Source organism: Opisthocomus hoazin, chromosome 9, assembly GCF_030867145.1.
Source record: "Opisthocomus hoazin isolate bOpiHoa1 chromosome 9, bOpiHoa1.hap1, whole genome shotgun sequence".
Taxonomy (NCBI): domain Eukaryota; kingdom Metazoa; phylum Chordata; class Aves; order Opisthocomiformes; family Opisthocomidae; genus Opisthocomus; species Opisthocomus hoazin.
Genome location: NC_134422.1, coordinates 38,185,307 through 38,205,665, shown reverse-complemented (window position 1 = coordinate 38,205,665; position 20,359 = coordinate 38,185,307). Strand labels below are relative to the sequence as shown.

At 43.1% G+C, this 20,359-nt stretch overlaps 1 protein-coding gene across 10 annotated transcripts in view; it reads right to left on the bottom strand.

Annotated features, from left to right (window-relative positions):
- The window catches only part of PCNT (pericentrin), a 94,906-nt gene that overhangs the window by 9,583 nt on the left and 64,964 nt on the right, over positions 1-20,359 (bottom strand). For 9 of the 10 annotated variants that reach the window (XM_075429698.1, XM_075429703.1, XM_075429706.1 and 6 more), the window contains 12 exons: positions 18,359-18,883; positions 17,443-17,548; positions 16,851-17,005; positions 11,550-11,747; positions 11,173-11,346; positions 10,339-10,534; positions 9,500-9,713; positions 8,653-8,803; positions 6,238-6,948; positions 5,258-5,538; positions 4,410-4,512; positions 1,017-1,181 (listed from right to left, as the gene is read on the bottom strand). In XM_075429698.1, the coding sequence (XP_075285813.1) occupies positions 1,017-1,181; positions 4,410-4,512; positions 5,258-5,538; positions 6,238-6,948; positions 8,653-8,803; positions 9,500-9,713; positions 10,339-10,534; positions 11,173-11,346; positions 11,550-11,747; positions 16,851-17,005; positions 17,443-17,548; positions 18,359-18,883 (2,979 nt within the window). The remainder of the gene's footprint in view (positions 1-1,016; positions 1,182-4,409; positions 4,513-5,257; positions 5,539-6,237; positions 6,949-8,652; positions 8,804-9,499; positions 9,714-10,338; positions 10,535-11,172; positions 11,347-11,549; positions 11,748-16,850; positions 17,006-17,442; positions 17,549-18,358; positions 18,884-20,359) is intronic. The other variant, XM_075429700.1, reaches the window with a different exon arrangement.

The following is a 20,359-nucleotide window of genomic DNA, read 5'->3' as shown; positions in this document are numbered from 1 at the left end:
GTTTGGACACCACACATGGAGGCTTGTACCAAGTCTGCTGAAGTTCTGTGTGTCTGTGAAGCCTTGGCTAGGCTAGAAAATTCTGGCACGGTTATCGGTTGGCGTGCAAAAAGCCAGCCACAAACCAGCTGGCTTCATGTCGAACGTCCGGACTGCAGACACAAGGGCAGCTGGAACAATTCTGTACCTAGCTAAAAAGCATCCAAGTTTGGAGCCTCAGACTGCTAGTTAAATCTACTGAATGTTTCAAAGCAAAACTGTCATACTCTGAAACTTTGTTACTCTTTAACAAGGAAAATGACATCCTCTTCAAATAAATATTAACCAGAAAGCATGCTGGGGTCAGTGGCCATCTGCCTTGTTTACAATCAAATGTGTCGGAGGACTAAAAAGTATTTAAGATTAGGGGGGCAAAATTAAAAATAAAGGATGTTTGATATTTTCATGCTTAAAGAAGAAATCGGAATCTCCTTCTCGTTTAAGAGTAGAAAGAGATGCCAAAGAGCTGGGTGACTTTTGGTGTCAGTTCCTGTCTAGCACCAAGAAAGTTACAAGGGAACTTTTCTCATGAGGGACACATGGGGAAAGTGTTCCTAATTTAATATGCAGTTTATAAAACTGTTAATCTATGAAATCACCTTTTAAAATAGCAATTGGAAAAGTACTACAGCAATAAGAGAAAGTTAAATGCCACTTATATCCCCAGCAATCTGAACTGTACACTTCCTGGCTCCTCTACCACAGCAGGTTTTATCATATTTATTTAAAAAAAAAGTAGAATTACTAAATCACCTGTCCTACATGTGACATTAATCCCTGGGGCAATGCCCAAGAACAACACTACCAATAGTTCGATCTTGAGCTGGTAACAGTTCTCACGCAGCAAATCTGTACAACAGGCAAGATGGCGAAAGCAAACCAAGTGCCGAAGGTTTGAGTGACATGCTAATGGCTATGGCATCGCTCGCTCACCAAGCTCCAGGCAGCCCGTTTTCCGGCCATCACCACTGTTTTACCTTAGGACTGGAAGCTTCCACCACTGGTTTGTTTTCAATTGCAACAGTCGCTTTAGCCAGTTCGGATTCAGCCTGTTTCAGTGCATTCTGCAAAACCTTTCTCTCTCGCTGCCAAGCGTCTCTTTCCAGTTCTTGAACAGAGTCAGGGGCATCCGTAAATCTGACCTAAAAAAGAAACCCCAAGGAAGTGAGCCATGATGGTTTTTGCACATTAATGCCACGGCCAAACACCTCAACCTGACTAATCACCTAACTTTAGGGACAAACTAAAACATAAAAATAACGAGTCTGAAAATTAACAGTGGCATTCAGGGGTTAAATGGGAGGATGGGAAACCTGAAACACAGAAGCAGGCCTTCTTAAGAAGTATCAAATTAGTTGTTCATCAAGCTACCTGTTCACTACAGATCTGTCTGATCAGCTTTACAGGAATCCTATTCCTTTTAGTAACAGAGAGTCCCCCAAACACCTGGAAATGGAAAAAAAAAATCATCGGGCTTTCTTCCACATCCACAGGCAGCACAGAAACTGTGAGGAAAGATGTCTGTGTACATGCGTGCACAAAAACACGTGAAGCATGTACAGAAGTAAATTCTGAAAAATCACATTCAGTTCGGAGAAAGGGTTTGGTGGGAAGTCATCTCTTGTAGGAACAAGACCCACAGCTCCACAAAGAATTGGACATTGGAAGTTCTGCCTTCATAACCCTCTTCGCATCAACTATCAATTTAACGGCCAACAGTTGCACAGGTGCGTGATGCAGACGACCAGAGAAAAAAAAGACATTTTTTGAGGCAGTTAATGTTTTATCCCTTGAAATAACATCTGCACGTTAGAGGAGCCAGCACACACAACGGACTCCAATTTCTCCTACCAACTTTAGTACAACCTTATTAGGACTTGGAACTTTTTCAGTACTAATTTCTTCTGAATACCTTATTACACTAACACGTGCCATTTACATTTGTCTTCTGTGAAGAGTACAACTTATCAAGCAAAAAATCTTATAAAGTTTAATAAACCACAGCCACCTAAGTCTTTCTACTGCCTGCAATATATAGAGCAACAAATGGGGTTTCCAATGCTATCTGTACCTTCACGGCATATAATCCACCCCCCTCCCTTTTGACTTTACGACTTCTTTAAACTTCCAGAACGCAAAGGCTCTCCAGTTTTCGGCATATTTAAAACAAGTTAAAAAAATGCTTCAAGAATCTAACACTACCTTCAGTATTGTTTTGAAATTAGGTATTGATTTCTGTCCAAGTTAAACTCTTGTCCTGTACTGGTTCTCTCATTTGCAGATGTTCTATACAATTTGAAGTTTTTAGACTGAAGTTAGACAAACTGAAGCACGCGTTTCCCTGCCTACAGCTTTCACTGGCATGGCGGTTATGCCACATCACACACGGGGATGGGACAGGAGAGCATTGTGAGAGCAAAGGCAGAGACAAGGACTTCAGATACAAAACACACTTCAGAAATATTATTAAAAACCCTTCAAACATGGCAAACAAAACCCATCTGTATTGTACTAAAGTGGAGGAAAGCTTCCTTCTATTGGCCTCCTCAGCAAGCATTGCCATAAGGACTACGGTCCCACCATCCCAGACATTTTACAGACCTACAAAAGCTCAGTTTGAAGGCAGTAACAGATACTTGTAGTATCTGAGGAGTTCTACATGATCCATCTACCCACTTGATTACTACTGCATCAGTTGGCATTTGATTCACCAGTTGACTCCATATTCATTTTAGTACAGACTTTCCATGTGGGCATTTTGACACTTTCCCTGTCTAACAGTCCCCAATTTATTGCAGCTGAGAGAGGTAACAGCAGCACATCCCTTTGGTCTCCAGAGCATTTGGCTCAGTCCCTTAAAGGGAGGAGAAATATAGGGAGGAGCCTGAAACAAAAGGTGATGGGGGGGGGGGTGTAAAAAAATCAGAGCCTGAAAAGCGGGCAGAGGGGGACATTTGTGCGCACAGAAAAGAGGATACAAAGTTAGAGTTTTTGCTCTCTCAGCTACAGAAAGGCACTTGTCTTTAGAGTGCTCCACTAAACTCTTCTTTTGTTAAACAAAACTGAAGTCAGAAAACTTGAGTCCCTTTATTTTAGCGCAGTCATAGTCCCTGGAGGAGGCAATTGCAAAGTCTGGTCCAGCAAGAGGAGGGACTGCTATTCTGCATGGTATTCACTGGCTTCATGTTAAGACGCCTGCTAATCGATGGTGACGAGAGCCTGGCGAACCTAGAAGCTGTGAGAAGCATTTGCAACAGAGCTTCCAAGGCAGAAGACTTAACAGTATCAGAGGAAAAACAAACCACCCAAATTAATTTTTAATTTTCCGGTAGAATAACAACTTGGAGGGAGCTAGGCCAGAAGAACAGCTCAGCTCTGGAGGGAGTCCTGTTACGTCAGATTTACACAGAGCCGTAAGGTTGTCTGGTTCCCCCCACAGGCTCTCCGAGCTTTCTGTCCACAGCAGAGGGCTCTAAAGCTTTGTGAGAGGAAGGCTTAACCAAAATAACTCCACGAACACCTGCTCGGGAAGAGGTTACCTCCCCTTGCTGAAGGCTGGAGATCATCCACTTGGCAACCACCTAAGTGGTTGCACAGGCGACAGAAAGACAAGAGCAGTTACAAAAGCCTCTTTGTGTATCAGACAGTCAGAACTCTCTCCCAGGTGTGTTTTCTGGGGATCTGCTATCAAGCAGGTGAGGGAAGAGAGAGAGAGGCTGAATCAAACCAGAGCCAAAACCATTCATTAGCCTAAATCCCAAAATTTTGGCTGAAATGTGGTTGAAGATGTCTATTACGAAAGAAGGACATAAATGATAGGGCAAAGTTATCCAGTGAATGAGATGGAATCTAAAAAGCTATGTTTTTGTGATTTGTTTTGTAACAATAGACCCGAGCTCAGTCTTTGATAATCCCTAGGCTTGGATAAGATATTTGCAATATGGCAAACATCAGTCAAAACGCCCCTCCCGAGATGACAAATCACTACTGCGCTTTTTGAGAATTACTTGACAATTTGCTGACAAACAAATGTGTCTGGATGTATTCAGAAGCAGCAGCCACACATCCCAGGGTTTGATATCCTTGGAGTATTACATATCTAGGAAAAAAAGTGCTGTCAGAAGCAGACTCTGCAATAGAACAAAAAAGCAAGAGTCTGATCCTAAAATATGTCGATATAATGACAGTGAGTACAAGAGAACATCTTTTTTCCATCCCCGAGACAAACCACAATTTTCCTCAAAATGTTTTACCAAAAAAGGAAGGAGATGGGGGGAAATAAACAAATCAATCAACTCACACATGTACTGCAACCCAAAGAATACAGAACAACTTACTGATAATCAACAAATATATGCTGTTTTCCTTACCCGAGATGCAGGAGGAGACAATAAATCCGATTTTAGTTCCTTTAATGTCTGTAGTAAAGAGGCAACAGCTTCATCATTTGATGCAGACCAATCGTTAACAGTTCTGTTAAACAGAAATATTTTTCAGTGTCAGATTGATTCATGGTATTGTTAATGTACATTTGATTCCTTCTCTCTACTGGATGACCTTTAAGTTTTGAGGCTGTACTTATGCACTATTCATCACACAAAATACCATGAATACATACAGAAATTAGCAAGTTTTGTTAATTTTAATTGAAGAGTAGAATTCCTAGATAGTGCCATGCAAGTTTTACCCAGAAGTTGGTATTTTATACCAGTCTGAAATTCTATCCCGCAAATTCAGGCTGCAGCAAGACATCACTAGTATTTTCCTCTGCTGCCAGAGAACTAAGACGTTACCGCTCCTTGGCCACTCATTCCTGACCTCCACCTTTTCCCTGCTGTGCCTGATGGAGTTTCCCATTCTAAACCCGCAGGTGTGCCAATTAACCCGGTTTTATGATTGCTCTCTAATCAGACTGCTGCAGCTGCCAAACTACCAAACGACTCTTCCCAGTAGGGTTTTTGGGGAGCTGTGCTTTTTAAGCAGGACCACTTCACGGATCAGGTTCTAACACAGGCACGCAAGCTTCTCTCAGGAATGGCCGCAGCGTGATGACAACCACCAGAGTCTGCTGCCACCACGAAACCACGGTTTCACCCACAGCTGAGTCCTGTAAGCAGAGATACCCTCACCCCCTTCAGCACAGGGCTCTCAGCCATGACCCACGTGAGTTCAGAAGCAGGATGGAAAGAAAACTACGATTTTATGAACAACTACTCACTTATCTACAGTTTTATATATGAACTCGTTCAGGTGCACAGTTACAAAAAACAACTGCTGTCTTATCTTCTCTAGCTGTTGCTGCTGCTGTTGCAAATGTGATCTTTCAGTTTCTTTTGTCGTGGCCTGTCTGGCATTTTGATCTTTGTTTAAGGTGCACAACAGTCCTTGCTGATGGCTCGGAGATGGGACATTTCTTTCTCTTTCTTCTAATACTGCCACTACTTCCTGCAGCTCTTTAATTCTTTGTTCATCCTTCTGGTGTTGCTGTTCCAAGTTTTGCTGTTTAAACAGAGTAAGTAGTAGTTAATCGCATCTTACACATACACATGTCTATATACATAGAAGTGTTTTTTGGTTTGGGTTTTTTATAAACACACAGAGACTGCCAATAAAAGAACCACACCTAACTGGCATACCCATCTCAGTGTTCAAGTCACAGACCACTTAGAGGGGAAGGCTTACGCTACTGCTTCCAGGGCCACCAGTAAGCCACTTAATGGCTCTGGAGTGGGCATTTTCTCTATCCATTGCCGGACATGGTGACTGACAAGGCTCCAGAGAGCCCACAAAGCCTCCCCCTCCTCTTATGGAAGTGAAGGAGCTAAGAAATAAGAAGGGTGAAATCCATACTGTCGCAAACCGTTATTAGGAGCCTAGCTCAAAGTAAGGGCAACGACATGAAACCTAGCTTGGTTCCATTCTGTGTTTAAGCCATATTCTTCTCCACCTGTTAACAACCAGCAATTCCCAACATAGGCAAAGATGTACAGATCAACTTTTGGCAACAATAAACGCAGACACAAACCCCTGAAACCGCCTGCGTTTGAGAGATGCAGGGAAACAGCTCATCTCATGCATTTTTCAGAATGCTTTCTTTAAGGGAAGGAATTAATTTCAATTTAAGAACACCTTCCACAGGGTTCAGTCCCAGTTTGTGGCTATTTCAACACAAGGCAAGGCTTGCAGAGGAATTCTCACCAGTCTCTCTTGGTCTCTCTGCCAGTCCTTCTGTTTCTCTAGCTCTGTTTGTGGCTGCTGTCTTTGCTCTCTCTCCTCTTTCTTGTTTTTATCTTGCTCTTTCATCGTCTTGAAGAGCGCCTGCAGTTGTTCCCAGTCAGCTTTCAGCTTCGCCTCTCTTTCCTTCTGGGCCTCTAAGGAACGGATTACCTCTTGCTTTTGGTGCTGAAGAGATTCCAGTGTAGCTCGCAGTTTGTCACTGACCTCCCTCTCCTTCTGGGTCTCTTCGCAGCACATCTGCACTTCGGCCTCTAGCTGCCTTTTGGAATGAATGGCCTTCTGGTGCATCTTCTCAATAACAGCAGCTAGCTCCGTCGTTCGGGACCTCTCTTCTTCCAGCTGGGCCTGGAGCTCTCGAACAAAGTCTTGTTCCAGCAGCGACTCCCTGTGCTGACAGGAAGCACCTTCCTTCACTCTCACGCTCAACTGTTCTGTCAAAAGGCGTTCGTGATTCAAGGAATTCAGGAGCTCCAACGACCGATTTTTCTCAGCGTCCAGATTTCTCTGTAGCTCCGACAGTTTGGTCTGTTCCTGGGACAGCAGCGCTTCACAGCGGGAGTGCTCGATCTGAAGTTCCTTGCGGAGATTATCATTCACCATTTGCTCGTGCTCCAAGGAGATGGCCAGCTGGCTGCTCTGCACCGACTGCAGCTCCAAGGCCGCCCGCAGCTCCTGCACAGAAGGGGGAAGCAGCACGCATTAACAGCCCAGCACAAACGCTCGTCTGTGGGGCAGGCTGTCATTCTGCAATTTCCATCCTCCTGTTTCATCCAGGAAGAAATTCAAGACTGAACTAGAGTAGTTCAGGTATTGAAACATTTAATTTGAAATTACAAGTTCAATTTTCTAATTACAAGTGCCAGAAGCATGCTTATTAGCAACATGACACCAGGTAAGAAAACCAAAGATTGTAATGTTAAAATAGCTCCCGGTACGTTATTTTTATTTCAATTAGTAAGACCCTCATTAGGAAATCACTATTCTTTATATCATTCAATCCCCTTAAGTGACACTGGAAGCAGAAATAACCCATGTTGATTTAAAAGAGAACCAAAAATCTAGGCAGTAAGAGTGGATGTAAAAACCTCTGCATTTCACACTCCATCTGTTTAAACTATGCGGTACAGACTGATAAAAACAATCCAACCCCAGGGTCTGCTTTGGAGCCGGCCTTTCTGCAGAGGGAAAGGGCGCGACAGGAGGGACAGTCCCAGGGCACTGGCAGACAGGCAGAGCTGGCCTGGCTACCCCTTGGCAGGAGGGTCTGTCCTGCCCCCCGCCAGCACCACTTCTCATCTGGCAGGAAGCCGGGTCAGATGCCGAGTGGCACCGGCTCTCCGCAGCACGGCTTCCAGGGAGGATCTGGGAATGCAAGACTGGCATCACTTCCCAAGCGACGGGAACTGCGAACGGTTTTGTCTGTCGCACAACTACGCCTGGGGTGACGCACTTTGCTCTTTGCCTTTGGCCAAGCCGGTCCCGGCCTTCCCTGCACGAGCAGCTTTTGTACAAGATAAAGGACGTTAGCACTGTGTCCTACCATGCGAGCAAAAATCCCGACAAACAGAAGTCACCCACAAACCTAAACATCTACCAGAAGGATGATGTGAGAGGCCAGACTACAAAGAAAACAGAGTCAGAATTATGTTTTCTCACTTAGGGCATTTATCTAGGATTATTTTGGAGTTCTCTGATAGACTTTGGTTTTAGACTTTTAGTTTAAAAAAAGGTTTATGTTAAATCCTCTTCCCTTTCCAGTCACTGTAGGCCTTTTACAAGAACTGAGTCATTACTGTCACAGTACCAGAGAGAAAGCTGTTCATTTATTTTCAATTTAGGGAACAAAAAGACTTTGGTTAACCTCCAAAAATATATGTTACATTGGAAAGGCTCCAGTTACTCTTTGCCAAGCAGATGTACCATTGGGTGGTTTTCTTTATAATCTCAGTCGATCATACAGACCACATCCTCACGGCACATTTGCTCTGGAATAAAAAGTGCAGTTACACAGTTGTAGAACCTGGCTCTCCCTGCATAGCAAGGGACACTGCAGAACTGGTGAAAATGTGAAAGCATAAGGCTCCGAAAACACTAAGATGTGGAGGGCGGGGTGGGGGCTGGGGGTGTGGAGGGAGGGAGAGGAAGTATGCAACTTCTGCCTATTTCTGCATGTGCAATTAAGGAGGGTAACCGAAAGCTTTAATTCTGTGAAAACAAAATAAATACACTATGCACATTCAGTAGAAGTTTGGGCTTTTGTTTTTTAAACTGTTATTAAGCAAAACATGGGACATGAAAAAGACTGCAAAAATAACCTGTTAGTTAACTTCACGCACCAAGGGAGGTGAACTGAAGCACTGAGGTGTAGGACATTACCTCCAAGGCCTTTGTCTTTTCATCCTCTGCTTTCTTGTGCTGAAGCTGCTGCTCCTCAAACAAGCCTCGTAGCTCTGTCTCCTTCAGATGCTCAGTCTGCAAGTCTTCAAGTGCAGCTGCCAAATCCTTTTCTTTTTTTCCCAATTCAAAACTGCAAAGTTCAAAGTGACACTTCTATGTTGAAAACAGAAGATCTTTCAACAGTCACACAAGCAAGATGGTTTGGGTTGCATTTTGTGAGTTGGTCTATTGATCTGGTTTTTTCTGGATGGCCTCTGCTCTTTCTAAAGAGGTTCAGTTTTCAAGTCACAGCTACTTAGATCTGAAAACATTTACCTCCCTGCAAGCAAAGCTAGAATTGCTCTATCTAGTAACAATTAAGAGATAGGGAGAAGTTATCTATCCTGGCAGAGCAAAACTGTTGCCCTGTGTGAGGAACGAAAAACATTGGCATACAGTAGGAGTAAAGGAGGGGGGGAAGAAAAACCCATACACAAGATGACAGGCAAGCGGAGGTACCAACCAAAAGACTAAGAGAAAAGCTGCAGAAGCAGAGTACATCAGGGATACAGGGATCTAGTTTGCTTACTTTCAATACACCCATACAACATGCACTTGTTTCCACAACCTTCTCAGTCAGGGTGACAGAAAAGGTAAAGATGCAAATTTTAACTGAAGGATAAATATAAGCATTTAGTAAAGAAAAATCAACATATCCATGAAAAGGGAGAGAGGGGTTAGTTTCCTCCTTGTGTTTTTAAGTGCTAAGCCATCTGTGGATCCAATGAGTATAAAGCTCTTTCAGACCTGTTGATAAATAAAATAAACAAATAAATCTACTTCTCACCGTAACTGATTTATTTCCCTCTGAAGATCTTCTATGGATTTCTGCAGCCTTTCGTGCTCTTGCTTACTTTCATAAAGCTCTAATTTCAGGGCTGCTTTTTCTTGATTCAAGAGATGACACGTTTCAGAGGCTCTCTTCTGCTCCTCAGACAGGGTGCTCTGCAGGTCACTTAAGATACATTTTTCTTGCTGCAGCTTATATTCTAATAATTCAACTAGATAAGAAAACGTCAACAGTTATTTTCTATTACAGAGAACTTGACCATGTTATCAGTTACACTGGTTCAAACTGGGGGGTTAAATCAGCTGTAGTAAAGCGTTCTTGCCTGGAGCATTCATTTTTTGTCAAACATGAGATCAATCGGCAGAGATGCACATCCACGCTACAGCTCTGCTGCTAGTGGACCAGGCAAAGTGGGAAGAACACGAAAGCTGGGCGAGACCATGAGAGCTACTGTGATGTGCTCCAAGGAACCTGTTACTAATGGATTCTAAACCTCATGAAGCAAACATACGTATAAAGAATTTCCTGAAAATCAACAAGGGTTTTTATTATCCTTGATGGGTTTTCTACATGTATACACTGTTTAACAGTTCTAGTGCTCTGGGTTATTTTAAAGCTTCTCTTGGCTTTTCAGATTTTTCTTACACACTAATATGAGAAAGAAGAATCCCTTCCTCTGCTGAAATCGTAAGAAACCCGAGTGTGTTAGTACAACTGAAGAGTTGTACAGCATCAGCTTCTTTGCAGAGCAGTATTTTTTTTGCCTTTTATCTGCTAGGCTAAAGAGGAAAGAACTGACATAGAAGACCAGATAACGAGAACTTGGCGACTAGTACCTTTCCTCCGAAGCTGGTATGCTTGTTTGCTCCCGCGATCTTCTGCGCTGATGAGGGTTTCCTGCAACTGCTGCAGCTTCTCCTGGTTGTGAAGATGTGTCAGGCGCAGCTGAGCCCGGAGGTCCTGTATTTCAGCCAGCAAGCTATTCCGGTCTGAGGAGAACAGGTGCTCTACCACCATCTGCCTCTGTTCGTCCTGAAAACAAACCAAGTCCTATTAAATCTACATGGGTATTCCTATATTCTCTATAAAGATAAACCCTAGAGAAACCCTTGCAGTACATGTTTGAGACAGAGGCAACTTCACATAACTAAGTTCATGCTTCATGTTAACATTAAGCAGAAAAGAAAAACCCCACTTCACCAGATTCCAAACAGAGTAATAGTTATCAATACTACTTTATACATCATAGTTACGACAGACCATCTGGTCTGAACCTAAAAACTAAACGTTATCAGCAAAAAAATCCCTGACTCAGAGTTAGCTCAATATATACCCTTTGCAAGAGAAATCTGTGCAGCTCTAGATGGAATTCTTCCCCTCCTTCCCTTTTTATCAAATATACCCTTTTCACTACCACAATCTCCAGGTCACTATTTTTTCTGGATGCCATCTAAAATAATCAAAAGGCCTTGTAATACAATACACAAAGGTTGAGAAAAATGGTACCAAAGCATAGGCTACAAAAGCCTACTGATCCCACGCAATCCGGATTAATGCACAAGATAAGATTTAACAACAGAAGTAATAAAACCGTAAAAACCTTAAAAAAAACCATACAGGGGAATAGAAGAAGTGATCTATGAGCATAACACTTTAAGAAGTTTTCTTACTTGTTGTTTCATGATATACTCCAGTTTTTCCACTAAGGAACTTCCATCACCAGACCCAGGATTGGAGAAGCAAGACTTCAAGTCCATTTGCAACATGTTTCTCTCCTTCTCAAACACGCTCTGTACTGCTTGCAGAAGTTCTCCTCTCCAGTCAGCAGCAACACCCGAATGTTCCTGTTAAATTTTTTTTCTTTTTAAAATGGCATCTCTTTCAACCTCTAACCTGCTGTCTTTCACATCATTTCTGTGTAAGAGTATACCTATCTGTTTAATTAAGCAGACCAAAGGTGTTTGAAGAGGCCTGTTCAAACAATATACATTTCTATGTATATAAAAACCTGGTTACCTTGCTTTAAAGGATATTTTTATTGTCATACCTTGTCTCCTCTATCCGCCACCTTGCTAAGGTAATCTTTCAGCGACTGTATAGCATCCAGTAAGGCTAAGCCCTCCTTCTGCCACCCCTCCACCGCCGCTCTGGCCTGATGAACATTTTTCAGCTCCCTAAAACCAAAGGGACCTTCTGACAAAGCCAATATTTTGCGGCTCTCCTCATACACCATCCTCAGCACAGTCTGAGAAGGAAAAAAAAACGATAATGCATAATATTAGGAAACAGGCATCAGCATCCTGACAGTGTAAGAGTAGGATGCGATAGCGCTAGGCAACAAAAATGAGGCGGCAGTCCAAGGCTGTGATACAGATAAAAGCAGGGAGTTCTGCCCTGCCGCTTGATATGGTTAATAAACTAATACACACACACACACACAGAGAGTGAGCCAACAGCTGCCAGAAAATTTTATCTCCTAACAGCTGAGGTCAATATTTAACAATACAGTGGCCATTGTACTCTTAAACGCTGTATTCACAACGTTAAAGTACAAACAGCAGCCTTGGCCCAGGGCATCTTACTGCTGTGTACATCAACAAACTAATGTGCGATTAAGCCACGGGACTGTACTTTATCTTTGTTGTTTCCGAAGTATTCAGCTAACTTTCCTGGGAATAAATTAAATTCCATCACGTCTGAAGCCATATTACTAAACCCCAGTGATGCCAGAAAGCTGCAGTACGTATTTGGACAGATTGATTTAGCAGATTATGTACAAATAACATCTCCCAAAATAATCAGTCTTAGTAATTTACACAGTGGAAATTGTTTCCTCTGACACTGTCAGGCAAAATAATCTCCTTGAAATAAATTCCCTGTTCACAAACCATTACATCACGCACAGATGTTTCCTGGTCTCTTTGCAAGGAAGGTCACTGGAGATTTAAGTCCTTTTCTATATACATCTCATCAGAAATATCCCAGCCTCGATGGGGAGCTATTCCTCATTGCTACGCACTTTAAACAACAACAACACAGAGTACTTTAACTCTCCATATTCTTTCTTTGCACTTTCTTGTATGACATAACTTTTGAACCAACTTGAGTTGGTCTTCTGTCACCAGAATCAAAATAGTGATTATTTCAAGAGCCAATTGTAAGTGATGAAAACTTTTAGCAAACTTTATCAACAGCAGCACACTGAAGTCTTCAAACTAGGCATTCAGTACTGGAATATGCACTCAGATCTTACAGCCAGTAAAGTCTAGATTGATGATCCATGAAAGAAACCGCGTAAAAAACCCCCTGTGTCTTAAGATAAAATAAAATGCACCTCTTCCATGAAGGCTGTGAAACTATGCTCTTTGAGAATTATTGATTTTTTAGATACAGAATCATAGAATGGCTTGGGTTGGAAGCAACCTTTCAAGATCATCTAGTCCAACCCCCCAGTTATGGGCATGGGGACATCTTTCATTAGATCAGGTGACTCAAAGCCTTGTCCAACCTGATTTTGAACACTTCCAGGGATGGGGCATCTACCACCTCTCTGGGCAACCTGTGCCAGTGCCTCACCACCCTCACAGGAAAGAATTTCTTACTTATGTCCAACCTAAATCTACCCTCTTTCAGTTTAAAACTGTTGTTCTTTCTCCTGTTGCTACTGGCCCTCATAAAAGCCCCTCTCCATCTTTCTTATAAGCTTCTTTTATATACTGGCAGGCTGCTCTAAGGTCTCCCCGCAGCCTTCTCTTCTGCAGACTGAACAGCCCCAGCTCTCCCAGCCTTTCCTCACAGCAGAGGGGTTTCAGCCCTCGGATCATGGCTGGGGCCTCCTCTGGCCCCGCTCCAACAGCTCCAGGTCTGTCCTGTGCTGAGGGCTCCAGAGCTGGACGCAGGACTCCCGGGGGTGGGGTCTCACCAGAGCGGAGCAGAGGGACAGAAGCCCCTCCCTCGCCCTGCTGCCCACGCTGCTGTGCATGCAGCCCAGGGTACCACTGGCCTTTGGGGCTGTGAGCACACACTGCCGGGTCATGTTGAGCTTCTCTTCAACCAGCACCCCCAAGTCCTTCTCCTCAGGGCTGCTCTCAATCCTGTCATCCCCCAGCCTGTATTGATACTGGGGGTTGCGCCAATCCACATGCAGGACCTTGCACTTGGCCATGCTGACACTCATGAGGTTCACATGGGCTCCCTCCTCCAGCCTGTCCAGGTCCCTCTGGATGGCATCCCTTCCCTCAAGTGAATCAACTGCACCACTCAGCTTGGTGGCCAATTCCCTCAGGACCCCAGGATTCATCTCTTTGGGTCTCATGGACTTGTGTATGCCCAGGTTCCTCAGGTGGTCTTGTACACGATCTTCTCTTACTACAGAAGAGACTTCATTCCCCAAGCCCCTGTCTTGAGGTTCAGGGACTTAGGATGGGAGAAGAGTGATTGCCAGCGAAAACTTGGTAAAAGAGTTGTTGAGTACCTCAGCCTTGTTGGTTGTCATTAGTTCTGTTTTATTCATCATGTTTGTGTGTGCACACAATTTCTTGAATCTTCCTTTCCTGTCCAATGTACTTGTAGAAGCCCTTCTTATTATTCTTCCTCACATTCCTTGCTAAATTCCCCTCCAGCTGTGCCTTAGCTTTCCTGATCCCACCCCTACACATCCAGGCAGCGTCCCTTTACTCTTCCCAGGCTACATCTCCAGTTCCACTGCCTGCACATTTCCTTCTTCCACTTTAGTTTGACCAAGGGGCCCTTCCTCAGCCATGCGTGTCTCCTGTCTTCCTTGCCTGATTTCTTACACGTGGGAATCGAAAGCTCGGGTGGTCTAAGAAAGATGTCCTTCAATAGCTGCCAGCTGTCTTCTGCTCCTTTATCCCCAAGGGCAATTTCCCAGGGAGTCCCATCCACAAATTCCTTAAACAACTGAAAGCTTACTCTCCCAGAATTAACAGTCCTGACTCTGTTTTTCAGAGACAGCTCTGTACTATCAATCATTTTTTATTTTTTTAACACTGTTGCCTCTCCTTCCTTGCCTGTCTCTTCTGAACAGTTTATAGCCATCAATTGCATCATTCCAACTGCGTGATCATAGAATCATAGAAAGTTTTGGGTCGGAAGGGACCCCTAGAGGTCATCTAGTCCAACCCCCCCGCAGAGAGCAGGGACACCACTAACTAGATCAGGTTGCTCAGAGCCCTGTCCAACCTGGTCTTGAATGTTTCCAGGGATGGGGCCTCCACTACCTCTCTGGGCAACCAGTTCCAGTGTTTCACCACCCTCATTGTAAAGAATTTCTTCCTTATATCCAGCCTAAACCCACCCTGTTTTAGTTTAAAACCATTACCCCTCGTCCTGTCACTGCTGTCTCTACTAAAAAGATTGTCCCCATCTTTCCTATAGGCTCCCTTTAAGTACTGAAAGGCTGCAATCAGGTCTCCCCGCAGCCTTCTCTTCTCCAGGCTGAACAAGCCCAACTCTCTCAGCCTGTCCTCATAGGAGAGGTGCTCCAGCCCTTGGATCATTTTCGTAGCCCTTGTGATGTGTCCCAAGTTTCCGTGATAGCAATTAGATCCTAGCTTTCTAGCTGCCCAGTGACTTCCAACTCCTCCTGTTTGTTATCCATGCTATATGCATCGGTATGCAGGCACTTCACTTGGGCTGTCCATGAGTCACATGTTTGGAGAAATGAGCCCCAGTTTCTGTAAGGCATTTCATAGGTGTTACCCTGTTGGTTCCCAATACATCAGCAGCCCCAGTCTCTTCTCTGTTGCTCAAAACTCCATCCCCTTCTTCCGCTAAATTTAATTTAAAGCTCTGCTTATAGGTTTGGCCAGCTTATTGGTGAAGATGCTCTTGTCCCACCTGGTCAGGTGAACAGACGCAGCTACTCTAAGGTGCATCCATGACCATAGGAACCAATACCTTAACACCAGCTACATAGCCTGGCATTCACCTGTTCGTGTCCTCCATGCTGGACCCCTTCCTCTGACTGGGAGGACAGAGGAGAATGCCACCTGTGGTCCCAATGCTTTTAGCATTGATCTGAGGGACAGATCAATGCTAAAAGGTTCTGATGGTTCCAGGTTGCCCTGTTACAGTATTGTTAGACCCTAGATAGAACAGTAGGAGCAGAAGATTATCCGTAGCGTTCACTGGGCTTGGCAGCCTTTCAGCAATGTCATGAACACAAGGTCCTGGTAGGCAGTAAACTTCTCTACAGAAATTGTCTGGACAGCAAGCAGGTGCTGCAGCACCTCTCAGTAAGTAATCTCCAGTTACTAATACTTTACATGCTTTTCTAGTGGCACTGGTTCTAATGCGAGTAGCGGGTTGCTTCAGCTTTGCATGGTTGGCTTTTCCTGGATCAAGTCAGTTACTCAACGTGCTCTTCATTCTCCAACCACAGAGCATCATGCCAGTTATGAACTGGCAATTCAGAAGATGGGGGAAGAGTTTTCCTTCTGCCTCGAGCAGCGATGAAGGCCCAGTCTCCTCCATCTTGTGAGTTACTAGCGTCAGTCAGCTTGAGTTTGAATTCAGGCTTACCCTCCCCTAGCACCTTGCACAGCTTTCCTTCATTGCACAGATCTTCCTTCCTTTTGCTGAGCAAGCTGAAAGAATCTGCTAAACATTTAAGGAGGCAGCAGCCACTTTCTAGGAAGTATATATCCTCCAGTTTCTTACTACTCAAGTTTCTTCAAGTCTTCGAACTCCCTGCAGCCTACTGCACTTATCCAGGTACTTCTCACCAGCCTCATACACCAGACGATTTGGAGCACCGAATTTCACCAGCTGGAATTCCTGGAACGCCCAAGAGCTCCTTCAGCTGCAGCACCAAACCTGAGTCCCAGGCATTTACTTTCTTAAACTTGCCTGGCTGACTAGAGAATAAGCAATCACTGCTCAGACTTCTGTGTATTCTTCACGCTCCTTGAACTGACTCTGAGAAATCCCTCCACACTTTGCCGTGGTGTTGCCACAGCTCTCCATCTCATCAGAATGGTAAAAACAGGCAGGGGAGCATGGTGTCAGCTAGCTGCGCTTATTTATGAAATGGCTTTCTGTAAAGCCTCCAAGACAAGCCCATGGATCAGATCAATCAGTCCTTGTACCACCACTAGTGCTGTCCTAGGAAAACTTTTTTAAATCCAGCAAGTACAAGCAAGACAAGCGTCAGTAAATTTGTCACAAGAGATGCAAAAATGACTCAAGAACCATAATCAACTTCAAGTTTAAACCATTACAGAACAGTTTACAGTGTAAAGGTAGCAGCTAACTACTTTATATGAGCATTTCTTTTTCACTGTTTCAGTTTGAATTTGCTGGTCTGTTTATATTAATCATTTCTTACCTTCAGCTGTGGTGAAAGTATTTCGTTTTCTCTCTTTGATTCCATAGTATCTGGAAACATTCCACGGTACCGCAGATAAGCCACGAAACCAGCGTCTAGGTGGTCTGACGTCTGTAGCTCCTGCTTTAGTTTAGCTGCCAAATTTGAGCTGGTATCTGAAGAAAGAAGACAGCCCCCCCCAAGTGTTATAAAGAGAAAAAGAACTTGAAACTGGCATAACTGCTTGGAAAGTAAGCATGATTTCTTCTGCTAGTATGAGCACAGGGTCAGCTGAAGTGAGTTGACCGAGATCTCAACTAACTTAAACAAGTAAAAAGGTTCTAAGACGCCTTTAGCACCAGAGAAAGCGCTGTAGTTACGTCAGGACTCACTAAAACGCCATGCCTCCTTTTCAGTATATAAAGATGTAAAGGTAAAACCAGACTTTCACCAGCACAAATATACAAGTCTTTCTAAACAAAGAAAGACCTGACAAAGACATAGGTTTCAAATAAAATATCTACAATAAAAGCAAACAGGAGAGGGAGGGAACATTATGATATTTTTATATCGAAGTTATAAAGCTGAAAGGAATCTAAAAAGTTAAACTTACTGCTGCCATATCCATCGCTCATCGCATCTACGGCAGATGCTCTTGATCTCACATCATCTTGTAAATCAGAAGGGGTTAAAGTTAGATTATCAGCTTCTCTCATCTGCTGAGAAATAATTTTTCATGTTAATTTAGCTTTCTGAATCCAGCTGTAGAGTTTTCTGCATTTATAACAACTCTGTTACTAGTGCAGATTTTAGCAAATGCCTACTTGACCATAGCGTTAGAGATAGCAAATACCACAATGAATGCAACACTGGTGCCCTTTGGAACCTGTTCCATCTCTTTTTTTTTATTCCCTTTCAATATTCTTAAGGAAGAGACATGTATTTATAATTAATTGCCCTTCAAGAGCAAGGCACAAAAATGTACAACCAAAGATTAATTTTCTGAAGTACAGACTTTTATCTTCTAGTGAAGTGATACAGACACAAATATATATAATATTTCCATTAACAAGAAAAAATTCTATTCTCCAATTTTGGAAAAGTCTCTTCTACCACTCAACAATAGATATTAGTAACTGGAGAACCGTTACAGTAAATTAGGTACCATGGTAGCAAAAATGTTTTACAGGTTTCAGCTTAATTATTTGCACATGAAGTTATTATCACAAATTTATCAATTACTTCCCAGTAGCATCACTGGAAGAGCACCAGGATTTGAAGAGTCCTCTCAACAAATCTTCTGAGAGCACAAGAGCAACACCCATATGTGCACTGACACCACGTCAGCAGCGTATACACATGCAGGAGACAAAGCCTGCTGTAAGCAGCTTATTGCTCAATTTTAGGTTTTGAAAGACTGTTTTCAATTATTAGAAGCAGTGGTAAACAGTGTTTTAATACAGGCCAGAATTTGCTCCACTATCTGACAGTGAGAATTAGAATGAGATCAGACACAAAATATCACTTACCAAAATCTTCTCCATGTCTTGGTCATCATCAACAGAGTAGGTGCTTTCAGAGAAAGCTGGAGATTTTCTATCTGCTCCCACTGCCGCTTCCTCACTGCTATTTTCATACAGGTTAGAATATCCCAGCAATACAGAGTTCTCTTCTTGCACAGATGACCTGGTGTGCATAATTTCTAAATCTGGGCTTTCACCTTCCGAAAAGGGTGTCAGATGAAGCGCCGGTTGAAGTTCCACGCTCATATCTTGCTTTCTCACAATCTCAGGTGAGCCCCACGAAGCCATATCTGCAATAAAATTCTGGAAGTCTTTTGAAGTGTCTTTGCCTGTGTTCAAATTGTGTTTTGGAGAATCAGGAGTCTGGTGAATTTCCAACATTTGCTGGCAATGCTTTTTCAGAACTTGCTCCTCTTCAGAGTTTTTGGTGACATCCAATTCCTGTGTCAAGACATTTTCTTGTGATTGCTTCATCTGAGTTTTTGGATTTATATTGCGAGTTGTCAAGTCAAATATAACTTCATCTTTTTCCTACAATAAAACAACACATTAATTGTTTAATGGAATTTAAGTATAATTTTACAAACCGAAAAGCATGCATTTAAAAAGATCTTCTCAAATTTAATAGTCGTATCTATTATTATTCCCAGGTTTTCTGTAAAAATGATCCGACACTTTAGTATATTTTATGTGACAGCTAAGCAGGCTTTTTGCATATCATCAACAGGAGAAAAAAAATAAAATCTGTACAATAAACAAACGTGTTTCTGCAGAGCTGACTTTTGTATCAATCAGGAAAAAAAAGTAATCCTAGCTGTGTAGATAATCTTTCTACTTTCACAGAATCACAGAATGGTAGGGGTTGGAAGGGCCCTCTGTGGGTCATCTAGTCTAACCCTCCTGCCAAAGCAGGGTCACCTACAGCAGGCTGCACAGGACCTTGTCCAGGCGAGTCTTGAATATCTCCAGAGAAGGAGACTCCACAAATATATATAATATAATATATTTCAAATAAATACAACTCAAAACCCATTACTTTCCTAATGACAAATCTCCCAAATTATCTTAAGGCTTAATTCCTGACCCAGGGCACCAGGAAGAAACAGTGAAGAAATCTGCAGACGATTCCTACACCTGCCATTCCAATGCAGGAGAAACTGTCAACCACCTGCTTCTAGCCACTGGAGGGAAGAGCAACACGGATTCATGTGTCCCATCATGCGAGACACACAGCAGCCATACATACCAACGCGCTATATCTGAAAGTTTGGAAAGGCCATACCTTTATAGCACCCTGCTCCCACAGGGGTACTCTACTCATTTATTTTTTATTTTTCCAAGCATCTGACAACAAACTTGGGTCTCTGCTGATCAGCAACACTGCACACCATTTCTCAACTCCCTAAAACCAGGTCAGACCAAAGTCTTCCTACCCAACCGCCACCTCTAACAGGCCAACAGGGAAACACAGCTAGCATGGCCACAATACATGTCCAGCCTCCTCCGTTCTTCTGACCCTTGCACACAACCAGGTATTTTCCAGCTGGAGGAGAGCTACACTCTTGATTTCTGCTTAAAAAATAAACACGGTTTTACAAAGTAATTGTCCTATCATATCTTTAATTAAGGAGAGATGGCATTCAAGTATAACTTGAGTAAGATACATCCTAACTACATCAGTGTAGCTCAAAGACAACAGATGAAAGTCTAATGAAAATCCGCTCTTAATACTGAGTAGGTTTTAAAACGAAGAATGGGCATCCTGTTGTGACTGCCGAGCTATGAAGCGAAATGGCAAAGTACTGTGAAACATTCTGTAACATCACAGTAACTCTGCAAGCAGGTTTTTACCAGGAGCGACACCAATATTAAAAGCTCACTTATTTTGCCTAACTTGGAAATCCTGTAATTCTACCTATAAAACATCATTTCTGCCTCGTGCTGAAAAGCCATCTTCCCTTTTCATTACAAAGGGCAAGTAGTACAGCACAAGTCAACCACCTTGGA